Source organism: Larus michahellis, chromosome 1 (genome assembly GCF_964199755.1).
Source record: "Larus michahellis chromosome 1, bLarMic1.1, whole genome shotgun sequence".
Classification (NCBI taxonomy): Eukaryota; Metazoa; Chordata; class Aves; order Charadriiformes; family Laridae; genus Larus; species Larus michahellis.
The window spans coordinates 210,535,526-210,552,741 of record NC_133896.1 but is presented as its reverse complement, the minus strand read 5'-3'; the positions used below and the strand labels follow the sequence as shown (position 1 = coordinate 210,552,741).

The 17,216-nt window shown below is 50.0% G+C and overlaps 1 protein-coding gene across 5 annotated transcripts in view; it reads left to right on the top strand.

Moving 5' to 3' along the window:
* AMOTL1 (angiomotin like 1) overlaps positions 1–17,216 on the top strand; it is an 89,995-nt gene that overhangs the window by 6,863 nt on the left and 65,916 nt on the right. For 3 of the 5 annotated variants that reach the window (XM_074571221.1, XM_074571222.1, XM_074571248.1), the window contains exons 2-3: positions 8,336–8,471; positions 11,294–11,344. The exons of the other annotated variants lie outside the window; for them this stretch is intronic. In XM_074571221.1, the coding sequence (XP_074427322.1) occupies positions 8,387–8,471; positions 11,294–11,344 (136 nt within the window). In that variant the 5' untranslated portion in view covers positions 8,336–8,386. The remainder of the gene's footprint in view (positions 1–8,335; positions 8,472–11,293; positions 11,345–17,216) is intronic. 5 annotated transcript variants of the gene reach the window in all.

The following is a 17,216-nucleotide window of genomic DNA, read 5'->3' as shown; positions in this document are numbered from 1 at the left end:
GGTCTTTCCTCCCCGATTGATGTCTGCTGCTTCTGGACCTGCTGGCTTCCTAAATGCACAGGTAGCCTGTGACCCATCTCACGCCTGGCAGTGTCCCAACCTGCTCACGCCACACGAAGGTGCCAAGCACAGCCAGATCCTGTCAGAGGCATTAGGAAATGCTGGCTAATGCTGGGATGGGGTGATAAAACAGAGCTCCAGCTGGAAAGAGCAAAGGCCACCAATCAGAGACGGCTTAAAGGCTGCAGAGCACATTTCATCATTCAGTGCACACGGGTGCTTGAAGCCCTCCTGGTCCCAGGAATGGGAACTGTTTGCCTCTTAGGCATGAGGGTTTCTGTCTAATCTAGTGTCTGAGAGTCCTTCACCGCTGAGCTCATAATTTTGAAATCACCTCCTGAGTACCGTAAGCTGTCAAGAGAGATGATGGATGGAGCTGGCCTTTTGAGAGACAAGATCCATCCACATCTGCCTCAGGTGCGTGGACCATGTGTGCTCAAGTGAGCTCGCTGCCGTCATGCACGAACTGGAGCTTCATTTCTGACATGTCCTTGTCATAAAACATCTGGGCAAACTGGCAGCTCTGACAAAACATTGCAGAGCGTGAACGTCTGCTGGAGCCATTCACTCCATGGTAAGCCCATATTCTTCCATGCAAGAAGATGGTGTAATCAAGGCCCCCTTCACTGTTTGCTCTCCATTCTCAACTTTTTCTCCTCCTCTACGCTTGGCACAAGGGACTTTTCTGGAAAGCTCACCGCCGCGGTATCCCATTCTCTCGTGGTGTCTGTTCTTCTTCTGAGACTGCCTGAGGTGGCATTTGATCATGGCAGAAATCCCCTTCCTGGTGTCACCTTTCCCCAGGTGCTTCTGATTCAACGGAAAACCCAGGAAGACACCGCCATCCTTATCAAGATGTAACTAGCCCAGACACCACCGCATCACATCATTTTTTCAGTCCATATCACCGATGACTCAGCCTCCATTAACAGCAGTCATCAGGGACTATTTCACCCTACCTTTCCTCCTGGCCAGAGGCCAGCCCATAACCTGTGCAACCCTCCCAGCTTCAGATCAGCTCTTCCAGCACTGGGGATGCTTTCGAGACCGCGTCTCTCCTTCTCCACAGCACTCCCCGCACATGCTGCTGCAGACTGCCGAGGGCGGCAGGGACAAACGCGGACAGCCCTGCATCTCCACTAGCTCTGACATTTGGGATACATGAATTAGCAAGCCCTCTGTTCAAGGTCATCTCCTTGCTACTGCCGACTGTCAAGGGATTTACACGGCCAGTTGGGTTGTTTTTTTCCCTCTGCTGTGCTTCCGCGGGTTACTTTCCCAAAGATAATTATATGACTCAGGAAGACAACCGCATACCTCGCATACTTGTGGGAACCATAATGCCGATAGGTGGTGTAGAGCATTTTGAAGCTCTTTGAACACACAAGAGCAGCTGAATTCCCGTGACTTACCTACCCAAACCAAAGCAAGTCCAGGCAATGGCTGCATAGTTTTCGTGGAGCCCTTACCCAACGGAGGACAAACGTCTTCCAGAGAAAGCTTTGGTGTTGCAGCAGCGAGGCACGAGGCACGGAGGCTTTTTGTCGCCAGAAAATTCACAGGTGTTTTGTCAGGTAAGATTTACCATTGCTATTTTACTGGTTTTTGGAAGACCTCATCCAAACTGAGGCTGGAGCGGGAAGGGTTTCTACTATGAATGCAAAAGAAAAAAAGAAAAGAGGCAGTCATCTGCTTTCTGAGAGGTCATGGGAATGGCACAGAGAAATTATCATCTCTTAAATAGATAAGTGATTATTATGGGTAAAATAACCTGGCAGCTAATTGCCTGTGAAGATAACTGGCAAAAATGAGGTGCGGTGGTGTCTGGTATCGCTGGTTTAGCACAGATTGCTCTGCAAAAGACACAGAGAGAGACACAGCCTTTGCTTCAAGTGCTTTAACGTTTGAATCGTCGAGTTACTGTTCAATATGCTGATTTTGGAAGAAAACCAGAGAAGTAAGAAAGAGAAATTTTATTCCATGGGGTACCTTGGAGGACCCTATGGATCTTAAAACCACCCCAAATCAGGGTCGACCCGTGCACCCAGCGTCTCCTGTACCGTGCCATCAGCGCGGTGGACAGTGGCAGCAGCACTGCGAGGTGGCTCCTGGTTTCCTGCTGTGCCTGCGGGATGGCTGCTCCTCCGGGACCTTTTCGGGGAACGCTTTTGCTCAGGCGTGAGTGAGAGCTTGGCTGCAATTAAAGCTTTATTGCATTTACAGTATTTTTAAAGCTTTTCAAGTTTTTGTTCTGGCTCCTGGCTATCTGTGTCAATGTGTGTCCCTAGAGAGAGATGAGCTATTGAAATGAAATCATGACATGTAAGCAGGGATGTATTTATTGATTTGCCTTCTACCTTTAGATATAAAGGGATACAGAGGATATAGAGGAGCTTCTAGCTCCTGTCCCCATCAGTGCAGATGACTTGAAACTACTCACCTGCCAATAGGTCCTCTGAGACCAGATTGGGACAGGTCCTCCAAAAGGGCTTCAAAATACAAAGGGCTTATCAGAAATGCCTTGGGGTCCCCCAGCGATGCCGGGAGCCTGCCCCCAAGCCCCTTCCCTCTCCGGCCATCCTCATAGCCCTGAACGGAGGCAGGGGGAGGGATGGTGGCTGCTCTTTGAGGAAGGCTCCCGTCGGAGGGGATCGCATGCTTCCTGGCTCCTGAATATTTTTTTTCGCTGGGGCGAGGGGAGCAATACGACTTGCAGCTTGTCCTGACATGTGTCTGCTGTGTGTAAACCTGCAGCTTTTATAAAAAGAGCTCCTGTCCTGGGGACTGTGGAGCCTTCAAGTGCTTCTTGGCTCTGGGCTTCTCCTTTACATGTCGTAAGATCAGATTAATGATGTATTAGTTCGAGATAACTGCCATGAGATCATGTAATTAACTTGTGATTGCGCTCTGTGCCAGTTGGCTGAAACTCACTGCTTTTAAAAAAACCTCTTTCAGACCAGCTACAAACAGAGCTTTTTGAATGATGGCATTAACAAATAGCTCATTAGTCACCTTTTGGGCTAATTAAAGGAGAGCACATCCAAGGCAGTAAAGAACAGCAGTGGGTGATTAAATGCCGCCGTCAGGCTGAGCTCTGAGGAACGGGGGAGGCCCGTTGTGCCCTTCACTGTGGCCATCGCGCTCCCATTCACATGGGTTTGTGATGTCCCCCTCCGAGGCCTGATCCTGACCTGCTCAGCTCCGTAAGGCTCGGTCAGACCTTCTCATTCCCGCTCCTGTTCCCCTTGGGTAGATGAATCGCTGCAGAGAGGCGGCTGCAGAAAGGCGACACCTTCGCAGGGCAGCGATACCTGCCCAAGGGCAGCTGCTCCTTGCCCAAGCGATGTGACTTCACCTTGGCACTGCTCCCGGATTTTGCATCCGTGGCCTTTTTGACACACAAAAGTTTTGCTCCGAGGGTTAGGCGATGCTTTAACTTCTCTGGACTCACTGGGAATGGGAAGAATCTGGGTTACCGTGGAGGCACCGTAAGGATGTGTATACCCTTTTGGTGAGCACTGGGCTGGAACAGGCACCATAAAGATGTATCTACCATTTTGGTGAGCACTGGGATGGACATTTCCATCCCCTGCCTGGTGAGAGGAAAGCTGTATCACTGTCCCGGTGTTTTTACAGGGTGATGGGAAACATCTCAGGGAAAGGGATCTGTCTTGTAGCATTTAATCCCATGCATGGCTGCTGCAAGACTGATGCCCAAGACCTTCTCCCAGAGTCTTCCCGAGCTTTCTCCCTCTCCTCCAGCTGGACCGAGCTCCCTTCTTCAGTCCCTGCTTCTTCCCTCAGCCTCAGTCCTGCCTTGGCTGTCCACCTCACCCTTTTGGCACAGCAAATGGCCATCCCAAACCCTACAAATTGCTCGGAGACACACATTAGGGTCAGTGCCCTCTCTTGCTGGGCCAGCCCCCAGTGTAGGGTTTGCAACATGAGCAGAAACAGAGATTTCTCTCCCTGCCCCACCTTCCCTCGCCAAACTGATACCCAACCCCACTCTCCTCAGTGTCCTCCCTGCTGCTCCATCTACCAGACTTACTGTAGCTGGTGGCCACCTCAGCTGTTGGGAACCGCTGTCTCTTGTCCCAGTCCCTGCTGATGCTCACCCTCCCTTTAGACCAGGCTGAGACGTGCTGGTGGTGGCTCTACAGTCACCCACGCTGGTCTGGTCACCAAGTCCTGTGATGGCATGACTTGGGGCTGCTCTGGTACTCAGGAACCAACTGTGTGCACCCCACACCGCCCAACTCCCCCGCGCCAGATCCTGCTCAGAAGGGTTCACACGTGAGCTCTTCTTAGGTGCTACAAGGGGTTGAAAACACTCTTTATCTAAGCAAACAAATCATTAAGAGCAAAGTGCTCCTGTGTGCTGCTTTGGGGGCTCAGACCAGCAAGGTGGTGTGTGGATATCACCAGCCCTAAGTGCTCACCAGCCCTAGGTGCTCACCAGCCCTAGCAATCCCTGGCTCAAACTGGACCGAGCATCTCACCAAACTGTGCCCTCCTTCACTCCTTGTGGAGGACAGAAGAGGTAGCCAAGTCTGCATGTTCTGGAAGAGGCCACTGATTTTTATCCCAGTCATGTAGGTGGGTGCAGCTAGAGCTCTGGAGTTGAACTGGATGCAAGGAGATGTGATAGCTCGGAGAAATGGGAGGTCCTTCGTACAGCATCTGCACCTCCGCTCAGGAGTGCCTGGTTTTGGTGAGCCACGTGGATGGAGCCAATTTTGAGGGCAGTGCTTGAGCAAATGCTGCCAGCTTCTTCTTGTCCTCCAGATCAAGCCCCTGCGTGCTGGAGTGCTTAGGGTTTGACGCTTTAATCTCTTGTCTGTCTGGGTTAGTCTCAGGTCATTAACTTTTATTTTCCTGCTGTTCTGGCTGTGTGAATTCTGCAGTTTATGGTACTAAAAAAAAAAAATCCCTGTGCAGCTGCTGAGTGCCCAGAGAGGCTGTGTGGCAGATTGTCTTAAACTGGAAATGTTACAGAAGAGGAGCTTAATGGGGGCTTGTCCTCTGACAGCCACTTCTTACAGATTAGAGGGGTTGTAAAATATGGCTGAAATGGTCATTCCAATGTTACGCTGTGTTAACCTGCAGTTTGGAAGAGATTTGCAGGTTAGGATGAAAATGGACAGTGGTTTGTGATCCATGTGGGTGCTGCTGAGGTATAACCAAAGCTGTGAAGTGAAAGGGGTCTTAACTCACGCTCCACTCCCATTATTTTTTATATTGTATCAGTACATGACATATAGCAGGAATGCCAAGTCTTTTCTCATCTTGTTTTTCTCAGAGGACTGGTGGAAGCCGTAGGTGTGTAAAAGGAGCTCCCCCTGCCCTAAGTGAGGACTGAATACAGGGTCTGAGTGCAGGCACTTTGGAAAATCAGACATTTGATTTGTCTTTTTCTTAAAAGATGGAGGTAACAGGCATTGGCTATTGACTGCAAGAAGGCTGACTACTTCGAGCAGCTAGAGTCTAAATCCCAGCTCTCACAAGGCACCAGGCCGAGTCGCAATGCACCTTTCTCCAGCCTTGCCTTGTAGCGAGAAGTTTATTGCATGAGCATTAATGCAGCTAGTGCGCCCTGATCCGTGTTCGTACCCATCCCTTTCCCTCCCATCCCAGCCTCCTCAGCAGCCACGGAGGAGGGTGGACACGGCGGGTGCTCTGCAGTGAGACAGGGACCACAAACCCATCCCTGATCCTGTGATGCTGGCCACAAGGACGGTAGGACCTCCGCTGGCAGCAAGGTCTGCTGTGCTGTCACAAGAAGGGATGGATGCAGCAAAGCTACAGCAACGACTGAGGTTTACGATCTTTTAGGTGTTTCGCATTGCTGGTATTATTGTCCATAATAAATTGTGGCTTTTGATTTTTCTGACACTGGTTAGAGCTTATGGACTGGTAAAGTCGGAAGTTTTACGTTTGCAATTAAATTTCTGTGACGGGAGCCCAGGGCCTGTGTCTGTATGTTCTCATGTATATGGTTCTGAACAGCGGGGGACAGTGGGCAAAGAGCTGAGGTCCGGAGGTTTGCTTTTTCCGTCTTTCAGAGAAACGCGTGAATATGGAAAAAACCATTTTATCTTCTACGCTGCGCTGATAAATTGCCCTTTCGTTCTTTTTCTCTTATGCTTTTTATCGAACTCGCAGACAAACCTCTCCCTTGGCAGGTGGAAAGAATAAATTGCCAGCAGTACACATTGGCGAGATGCCTTTCAGCAGTGGAGCTGTACAAATAATAGGTTTTTCATTTCTGTGGCTGAACAGAAAAATTGAAAATACTTTTTGTTTTGGGTCACCCCCTAAAGGAGAACGTTTCTTTTCTTTGATTCCTTTTTGTAAGCATCGCACGAGACATTCTGGTTTGAGATTATTTAGTGCTTTTCATAACTTAAAAGAAAACAAGAAAAAAGAAAAGAAAAAGCGAACTAGGTCACTTTCAAACCAAAAACGTCATTTGAAAGAACAACAAAAAAGTTTCATTTTTCAAATGTGAAAATGGAGCCTTGCAGCTTTCCTCAGAACTTTTTTCCTTCACTTTCAGCTAAACTTAATTACGTATTCAAGTCAAATCCACCCAGAGTCTCGGTACCTCTTAATTGCACTTTGGGTGAATTTGCTACATCAAAAAAACCCAGTGGAGCTCCACCTGCACGCAGCTGTGACCTGTCCTGTTTGCTGCTCAGCAAACGCATATGCACAAGTATTTAATTCTACTTAATGAAGGTGTTGAGCAAGAGACCATGTGAAATGACCTCTCGCAGGTCTGGCTGGCCAGGGAAGCATCGGCACAGCCATGATTCACCCTGGTGAGATCCGGCAGCGTGCCGGGACAGGGACTCGGGCTGTGCCATGTTGGGAGCCACTGGGGTGGCACACCGATGTGGGACTGTTGCCTCTTCCCGCAGCCCCCCCGGCTCCTGGCATCTCCCCTCCATGGGATGGTGGCTGGGAGGTACCAGTGCTTGGGAAATGCAATGGTGTGTGGCTCAGCCATGCTTCGCTTCCCTGTGGGTACAGGGCTCATCCGTCTCTTTCTTTGCCTGGTTTCCTAAGGAAACGGTGCCAGTGTCATGGTGTCCCTCCATCACTACCTGCCCATCCCTCCCAGGAGCGCCCTGAATTCAGGGTCCTGTCGGCATTAAATTACAACAAATTCCTACAAATGGTGCTGATGAAAATCAGGGGCTGAGTGGAGATGCACAGCTGCCGGTGTGGTGTGTCTCAGGGGACTCACCTCTCCATGAAAACAGCTCCATTCTTGCCATCTGGGGTCCGTGTTTGCCTCAGACAGCCTTAGGGAAAGTCCCTGTTGTCACCTCCTCTTCAGCATCTTCCCACAGAGGCAAAAAAGCTCTGCAGTAACTTTTCGTTGCATCCCAAGACTGTTACGTGCTTCCTTGACAAATTAGAGGTTGTTGACACTGGAAGGACTCTACTCCTTCCCATATCCACGTAATCCTGAAAATTTAGGGGTGGATGAAAAGCCCCTGTGTGCCTACTGCAGGTCAAGGAGGGAAAATACCTCCACGTATCTCCATGGACTCCCAGCTGCAGGAAACCTATAGGTAGCACCGAATGGCCAATAATCAGGAAAATAACTCGGTGTCTACACCAGAAAGGGACATTTTGGGTTTAGGAACTCTAGCTTTAACTGCTCAACAATCTCCATCCTTGCCTGGTGGCTCACAGCCATCGGTCCAGAGCCAGGGCAGTTGCGAGAGCCAAGTGGCCAGTGGTAGCATCGTCTTGTAACGTGTAACTGATAACTCCCAGCCTGTAACTCCTGTCCATGGAGGGCTGGGACACAGGAGCAAGGGCCAGAACTCCTGCCCGCTCTTCTCACCAGATGGGACCCCATAGCGGTCGGGCTGGGCACGTAGAGCTGAGACACACATCCCTGACGGACGCCCTCGTGGCACATCACCCTGCTCAGAAATAAAACCCCATCCCTGCAAATATTGTGAGGGATTAGGAGTTTCTCAGCATTAGTCAGACTGACAACAGAAAATGGAAGAGGTCCCAAACATCGGTGGCCTTTTGACACAGCCGGGAGACTTGTCGATGTTATAAGTCAAGGCTTGGCAGAGTCAGCTGCTCCTTGGCCCAATAGGCCCCTGTGAGCCATGCGATTTTTTTCTTTTCCTTTTTTTCTGGAAATATTGAAAAGACATTTTCCTTTGCTGAGGGAAGCCTCTCAGCAACTGGCCACGGTGCGGACCACGACAACCACTCAGAGTATCTTCTGGTTATTCCCCAGAGAGAGCGGCAGGAGACATTGCAAACAGATCTTTGATGCTGCAGATCAGAGATGGACCCTGGTGAAAACTGGAAGCTGGATGAAACCAACTGGTTGTCTCATGGTGGGATCCATCCCTTTGCCAGTGTGAAAGGAGGTAGGACATGATTGCTGGTTTTGAATATGCCCAGGGAACACGCTGAGAGTCTTCCCGATGTGCTGCTGCCCTTCGCTGTGCTTGCAGTGGTCCCAGGGGTTTTGCTGGGCTATGTCCAGAGCAAGGCAGTGCTCAGTATGAAGGTGGGAAAGGTCTGATCCAGGAGCTGGCAGACTGACACAGGCACTCGATCTGTGGTTTGTCTTCTTTCTCCGGAGTGGCCTTTTGCCAAAAAAACACACCTTTTGGCAAGTTAATGTGCCACTTGTGCTAGATGCGATCACTCTCATTCTCCAGAAGCAGGAATCTGCAGATGCCAGTGGTTGAGGAGGAGCAAGGAGGAAAGCTGGTAAAATACCCCCTCCTCTCTTCAATCATACTGGGGCCTACGGGAAGGGTGGGCAGGGACTCTATCAGGGGCTGTAGCGATAGGACGAGAGGTAATAGTTTTAAAGTGAAAGAGGGGAGATTTAGATGAGATATTAGGAAGAAATTCTTTACTTGTGAGGGTGGTGAGACACTGGAACAGGTTGCCCAAAGAAGCTGTGGATGCCCCATCCTTGGAAGTATTCGAGGCCAGGCTGGATGGGGCTTTGAGCAGCCTGGTCTGGTGGGAGGTGTCTTTAAGGTCGCTTCCCAGACAAACCACTGTATGATTCTATGACTCTATATTTGCATGGGACAATTCAGGGTGACTCCTGGGAGACACTGTGCCAGCAGTGACAGGAGAGCCAAGAGCTGGGGCTCTCCGTGCCCCAGGACTATTCAAGGTTTCAGCCCCCTTTGGCATGAGAGAAGACCTCCAAGCCCAAGGCTGGGGTCCATTGCTCTCCAGAAATGGTCAGTCTCAGGAAAGCACTCAGGACAAATGCAATGGGAAATAGCCAGCAGAGCTATTTCTTGTATCGATTCATCTCTACCTAATTTCCAGCTAGCTGCTGTAATTTGCTTTATAATCCCCATTCGAACGTTTGGCAGAAGCAGCTACATGTGCTCCCTGCTCTCCCCCAACTCACCCTTGTCACCAGAGGTCCCTGTCCCCAGGGCCAGCACAAGCTGTCCCTCCTTGGGCAAAGCTCCTTCTTCGGCTGGAACATGCCGTGCACCAGACTAAAACCAAAATAAACCCACAGCCTTCCAGATGACGGCACCTTGGGAGCGGAAACATTTTGCTGTGGTAAAATGCTCCGCTTATCTCCATCTGTTTCCCTCGGCTTCCTGCTGATAGCCCAGATGCCTGGGGAAGGGGACAGTCGGAGATGTGGCATCGCCCCCTTTTCCGTGAGAGCTGAATGAGATAAGGAGGTTTATGCTTTTGAACCCAGCAGCCCTGGGTTCCATCGCCCCAGCCAAGCACCACTGGGTGGCATCCTTATGACAGCACATCTGCTGCTTCTGCAGGTACCCAGCCCAGGGTGGCTCCAGGGGACGGCGCAGGGATGCGTGCTGCAGTCCAGCCTTTTGCCCATTAGGACAATCTCTGCTTCTGTTGTGTGGGTTTTTTTTCCCTAAAATCTTTGCCGTGCGCGTGGTCCCTGTTACTGTTTATAGGCTGGGTTATACTGTATAGGCTGGGTTTGGGATCCCACTGTGCTTGGGTCTATAAAGCAGAGGAGGGCAGAGTTGCTGCCGCCAGGAGCTTATAAAAATCTGAAACAGTGAAATGTGGATGTACATTGGCCTCTGGTTTTGTACGCAGCCCGTTGCTATCCTAAATTAGCGGCTCGCAGCCTTTTCTAGCTGAGGGGCCTAACAGCATTTTATAATGAGGGGGGTGAGTTCTCTTAGAAATGTCCCAGATATGGATTACTACATGGTGTCATGCACCTGCCCTTCTTAAACACCCTCCTCGAACCCCCTAGGAACAGTCCACAGGTTTTTTAAGTCTAGCCCATGCATCGAACAAGCGCCATGAACGTGAAAGGAAAAAAAACAACACTCAAAACCAACAGGAGAAAACCCACTCTCTGCAAAATTTATTTATTTATTTACTTTTTAAAATGCATTGAGTTTCTGCAACTTAGCAGCATTTTGACATTGAAAGAAATGTTTGAAAATAAAGAAATCCCCACCAACTCCAAGGCACAAATGGCATTTAACGCTGGGCCACGTGCTCCCATGCGGCCGCGGGTCCTTCAGGCAGCGAGGGACCGCTGTGCGCTCTGCCGGGAGCGGGCAAGGAGGGGTGGGCTTCTGGGGGGGTTGGGTTTGGGATCCAAAATAGGCTCCCACGAGCTTTTGATGAGAGATGCCACCAGCTGAGGGGTTTCCGGAGCCTGTGATCTAACCTGCCACAGGCGCTGAGTTACAGCAATATTATTATCAGATGACTCAAGGGTTTGCTCAGCCTCTGAAAAATCCTGGCCAGAACATTTTCCCGCTCCCGCTGGTTAAAACTATCCCAGTTGCCTTTGTTGGAGAAGGCTGTAGTTCTCAGGAAAGTTTTGCTGTGGGCAGGACACTCCTGACTGTGCCCCGAGCACTGAGGAAAGGGGTCGAAGAGCCACGGCGCAGCCGAAAAGGGGAGCACGGCCCCGCATCCCAGCGCGGGCAGAGACAGGGCAGCAGAGCTCTTGCTCTTCAGCAATGCTGGGAGGGGGATAAGGGTTCATCCCGCCAAGTCTCTGTCTTGAGCTGACTCCGAGGTTTTTCAGTAAGAGCCGGATTAAAAAAAACAACCCACAACACACATATGAAAGCTGTCGGGGGTGAAGCGGAAGCAGGGTCTTATCTGCAGTGTGATTAAAACAGCGTTGTCACCCCAGGTCTCCACACCTCCCTCTCCAGCTGACCTTTCCGAGCATTTGTTCTTCTTCCCCCAGACAATGAGCTCTCCGAAGGTGCCCCAGCCCTCTTTGCTCTGGATCAGCTGGGTAAGTCCATGCATGATACATTTTCCTCTTCCTTTTTTTCCTATGTAGAGTAATTAGGAGATGACTTAAGACACAGGGCAGCCGCCGAATGCTTTCCACTGCATAAATTCATCATCACCGGAGCCTCCTTTCTATGTTGCTTTTGAATGCCATCCATCAGAGGGCTGGGACAGCTTGGCGTTAGATGTGTTTTGTACCTTTCTGTATTAAATTGATGCGGATTTTTTTCCCCTGGGAGAGAAGCTGTCACTTTTCTGGTGCAGAGCACTCCCAGATGCTGCTGCTTCTCAGCTGGGGGTTTGAGGTTTAGCCCACGGCTGGCACTGGAGCTCCTGTGACTTTCTGGTACCTTGCAACATGATGAGGGCTTTTTTCCCCCCGGGAGGCAGAAGTAGAGGTGTGTAAAGTGAGAGTGAAGAGTAAGACGCCCAGGGAGAAAACGACCTCAAATGGGTATGGGAAGCTGAAGGCTTCAGAGGCTGAATCCGTGGGGGAGCCCCATCTGGCAGTGATCTCCCCTCAATCCCAGCACCAAGGTCAAAAAAGATGTGTTGCTCAGGAGGAGTTAGATGTGCTCAGGGTAAGGTGGGGGTGAGGACCTGACCTGCACGCTGAGAAGGTTCTGCAGGAGGTCGGATGTGCAGGGAAGGGGGAAATCAGGTCCCTGGCCCCTTCTGAGAAAATAGCGGAAGGCTGGAGATGGAGCATGGGGAAAGTGTGAATTACATGTGTTGGGAGAGATGTCGGGCTCAGGTCTGTGCCTTTCTCTTCAGCAGCATGGTGGGACGACCCCACACACTGCAATGCCCATCACCTTACATGACCAAGCACCAGCCTTTCCTCTCAAGGAAAGGCACCTTCCTCTTCACTTTCAGGGCAAAGAATTCTCCATCCTTAGAGATATTCAAAAGCTGCCTGAATATGGTTCTCAGTGACCAGCTCTAGGTGGCCCTGCTTGAGCAGAGGGGTTGGACCAGATGACCTCCAGATGTCCCTGTCAACCTCCACCAGTCTGTGATTCTGTGGCTTCCCCGCCACTCTGGAAACCCACCTTGTCCCCAGTAGAGGTGCTCTGTGCGCACACACCGGGCTGCTCACCACATCGGTGGAAACTTGGGATAGGAGGGTAAAAACTGCAGGAGCCCAGAATGGTGATTTTTATCACCATCATTGACAGAGAGGAACTCTTTATCAGGGTTTGTAGCTATAGAACGAGGGGTAAAGTTTTAAACTGAAAGAGGGGAGATTTAGATGAGATATTAGGAAGAAATTCTTTACTGTGAGGGTGGTGGTGGTGAGACACTGGCACAAGGTGCCCAGAGAAGCTGTGGATGCCCCATCCCTGGAAGTGTTCAAGGCCAGGCTGGATGGGGCTTTGAGCAGCCTGGTCTAGTGGGAGGTGTCCCTGCCCATGGCAGGGGGTTGGAACTAGATGGTCTTTAAGGTCCCTCCCAACTCTAACCATTCCATGACTCTACGACTCTACGATTCTCTGCTGTAAACCTCTGCTGCTAGGGGCCAGGATCTTGAAAAAATTCCTATAAATACAAAAATGCCTGTAAACTGTGTGACGCCTGGGTGGCGCTAGAAGGGTGGCTGGGCCAGCCGCTGTCCTCACTGGCAGTCCCCTACCCTGGGTCATATTTTAAAGGAGTACTTGTGAGCTCTCTCCACTTGGTGTCAGGATAGAGACTGCTTTGACATGTGTTCACCCGGAGGAGTGTCTAACAGGGAACGGGACTAAAGCCAAGACTCTTCCCTTGGCTGCCTCATTCATTACCCGATTGCTGTTAAAACAAGTCAAGTAATTTTAAAATGCGTTTTCTGGGACACTGCTTCCACCAGCTCCTTTTCTTCTTGATCTTCCTCATCTTATCCCTTGACCGGTGCCTTCCCTCGGTGACACATGCCCATTTCTCCTAAATTGGGCAAACCCTCCAAGTCTTGGCAAACTTCTTCAGTGACAAAGAACACTCTCCCTCTCCCAGATAACAAGATTTGGCTGGTTTTAGTTGAGTAGCAAAGAAATGCATTAGACAGATGTTTTGGATGTGCAAAATGAGGCTTGTGGTGACCTCAAGTCAAGGGGCAGGACCTTGGAAGGGCAGGGATTAGAGCTGTAACATGGGACAATCGGCTTCCTGGCACCCTCGTTATGTTATTGGGGAAAGAGTCTGTGCCACACTGTGATCCAGTGCCTCCTGAGGTTGTGGCTGGCATCTCCCAGGGCTTCTGCACCGCCCCGCTCCCAGCCGAGAGGCAGCAGGAGCTGCTCGGACACTGCTTTCCTCTGCACAACAATATTAGACATCCCTCAGCCTGGAAACGATTATTCAAACCAGTGCTTGTATCACCTTACATTTCCACTCTGCCTTCCAAACACAGCACAAGACGTGATTGCTCCATCCAAGGTAGACAAGACAGACAAAGGATGTGAGATAGCAGAACAAGTAACGGAAAACTGATCTCTCCTCCTGCTTCCCTCCTGGCTGGTGGGTTTTTGGCTGGGTCAGTGTCCTGACCTGAGTCATGCACAGCTGTGTGGTCCACGGTGCCAGGCAAGCGAGGGGGTAAGAGCAAGCACGTATTGGAAGGGGACAGGATGAGACCATCCCAGTAGCAGCTCAGATTTATCCTGTGTTGAAGGAATCATGTAACCAGGGCCTGAGAACATGTGGTCAAAGATACTCAGGCCTGGTCAAACCAGCTACCTGAACAGCAGGAGTTATTAGAAGAGGAGCAGGGAATAAAGCAGCATTATAATAGCAACAAAACGTCAATATCATAACAAAGCATCATCACCATAAAAATCACAGAAAGGCAGGTCTGAGCAGGCCTTCAAGAGGTCATCTACACCTCCGTCCTGCCTGAAGGCAGGGCTAGGGCCTTCTGCTCACCCACCACCCCACATGGAGGACCAACCTGTCCTAGCAGCTTTCACAGCAGTCCAACCCAGTGCTTCACTGCACTGGAAACGTTTTCTCGGTGTCTAATTAAATTTCTGCAATTTAAGCCAATTATGCATTGAGCTGCCAAAGGCAGGCATAAGCAGGGAAAAGGCCTCCACGGGTCAGATGGAGAGTTTCTTGTCCTCTCTTCTGGGGCTGGAGGAGGATCCCAATGGAGGATCACTGGATTGCATCCTTTTTTTCCTGCTCATCAAGTCTGCCTTGACCTCTAGTCCTGCATCCAGCTTTCTGGCAGCTTGTCCCAGCCTGCTGTCAATGGCAAACATAAAAAACTGTGCTTGGATTTTGGGTCATTCATGGAAATGCTGATCAGCACCAGATTTACAAGAGGGTTTTTTTGTGTCGCCTCATGCCATGAGTAACTAGCCTCCAAGAAAGGTTTTGACCAGTCTTGCATCCATCTTTTCTTATTTTCTTCTAGTCCAGGTGCCTCTCTCTTGCTTATAGCGATACCATATAACACAGTATCACAAGCCTTACTTATATGCCAACATATATGGCACCTGCACCTCCCCCCTCATCTGCGAATCTGGAAGGTATATTACCTCATCGCAGAAGATTAGATGAGTCTGACGAGCTCTGTTCTTGCTGAATCTGGGCTGACTATTACTCATATCCTCCTTTTCTACATGTTTGCAAAGCCTTTGGTCATTCCAGTGCTTCCAAGGATGGAATTACCAATGAAATCACTCCCTAACTCTTCTTTCTCTCCTCCTCTTAAAGATTGGTGCTCTGCTTGCCATGCCCAACCTTTGGAAACCTCCCTGTGGTCTGCTGCTGTGTAAGTCGGTGCATGGCTCACCTGTACCTTGAGCAGTGAGCACATTTCTGAGGTTCCCTGGAGAAGTACTAGGCAAAGGGAGGTAAAGGTGATCCAGGGACAGACCAGCTTCTATGGAAGCAGACAGCGAGTAAACTACAACTCGATGATGTGGAAGAGATGCTTGAAGGCGGATACGGTAGAAATACAAGAATTATGAATGGCATAGAAGTAAATAAGTGCAAGAGAGACATGGACATACTGGAGATAGTCCAGTGAAGGGCGACAAGGATGATGAGGGGACTGGAGCATCTCTCCTGTGAGGAAAGGCTGAGAGAGCTGGGTCCCATCAGCCTGGAGAAGAGAAGACTTGGGGATCTCAACAATGTCTATAAATAAATGTAGGGAGGTTGTAAAGAACTCGGAATCAGGCTCTTTCCAGTGGTGCCCAGTGCCAGGACTAGAGGTGATAGGCACAAACTGAAACACAGGAGGTTCCCTCTGAACATCGGGAAACACTTTTTTACTGTGAGGGTCACTGAGCACTGGCACAGGTTCCCCAGGGAGGTTGTGGATTCTTCTTCCTTGGATATATTCAAAAGGCATCTCTAGGTGTCCCTGCTTGAGCAGGGATGTTGGACCAGATACCCTCCAGAGGCCCCTTCTGCCCTTGACCACTCTGAGGTTCTGTGAAACAAGGAAAGGACTAAAACATCCCAAAGGAAGAATGTCTTCACACAGCACACAATTCCATTGTGCAACTTGCTGCCACAAAATGTCCAGGGTGCCAAAAGTATGAATGGGCTCAAAAAGTGATGCTGATGATGCAGCCACAACCTCCGGCTCAGGAGGGGAAATGGGATCAAGTGCTAGAGGAAATGGCATTTGTATTTATACCGTTCCTTGTATTTTCTCTGCATTCATCTACCAGCAGCCACTTCAGAGAGAGAACAACAGGGGCTCTTGAACTTTGGTATAATCCAATGTGGTCCTTCTTGTCTTTCCTTAGGACCACAGTGACTAACCAGAAGAAAAAAAAAAACAAACCAAACCCACACCTCCTCTTCCTTTCTTTTCTTCATCTGTCTCTCCTCTCCCACAGCTTTGGCTGCTGGATTTCAGCAGATATGAATCAGACGGTGACTGTTGTGTTCCTTTTGTTCTGTAAATTATTAAAACAGAACATTTCACACTTGCTTTGTGGCCCAGCAGAGGAATGCTGCATTGTCTCCTTGGCAAGTCCGGAGGTGGAATTTCTGGCCGTGGAGAAAGTGATGTCAGGGAGAGAGAAAATCTCCAAAGAGGGAACATGTGCAGACTGCTTCGCTGTCTCTCTCCTGTGCTTGCATGTCTTCTCCCTGTCTTCCATGCCCTCATCCCTCCCCTCTTTTCCACCTCCTCTCCGCCCCACTGGCAGTTTTTCCGCTTGCTGCTTTAAGATGATTTAGCTGAATATCAGAAAAAAAGAAAGAAGACGGATTGAAAAATGCAAGGTGAAAGCCCCCATCCTGGGAAGCCTTGGGTAGACTGATGGGAATGGGATGAAATGGAAAAAGAAAGTGGGAGTGTGGGGGGGTACGAGCCCCCACCCTGCCAAAACCAAGATGAAAATTCTTGTGTGGGAGATGCAGTATCTCAGTGGAAACCCTCAGGACCCGTGCCTCACATTTCCCGACAGCTGAGCAGAGGAGGGATTAGCTGGCTGTGCTATTTATACCTGCGCCCTGGGTCCCGTCGGTCTCCTGGAGGAGGCTCCCCACAACGGCAGCTTGCAGGAAACACTGCTTTTGTGATACCGTCTGCCGGGGGGAATAAATACGCCCAGGAATGAAATCCCATTGGACAAATAAAAAGGGAAGGAAAGAAAAAGCCCTGGTCCCTGCCCTGTTTGTTCCCACTGCTCTGCAGCCATCCAGCTGTTTCTTTTTCTTTGTTGTCCTGACCTCATCTCGTACTGGAGCGAATCCAGAGAGTGAGTGCTCTGCTCAGCCGTCTTCTGCCAGAAACCAAACAGGTCAAGTTATTAGAGAAAAATGAAAGCTCTTTGGCAGAACTGGAAAAACAGATGTGCAGAGATAATTCTGCTGCCTCCAAATACGCTGTTGCCTGTTAAGTGCATATCAGAGGGGAACTGATAAATATG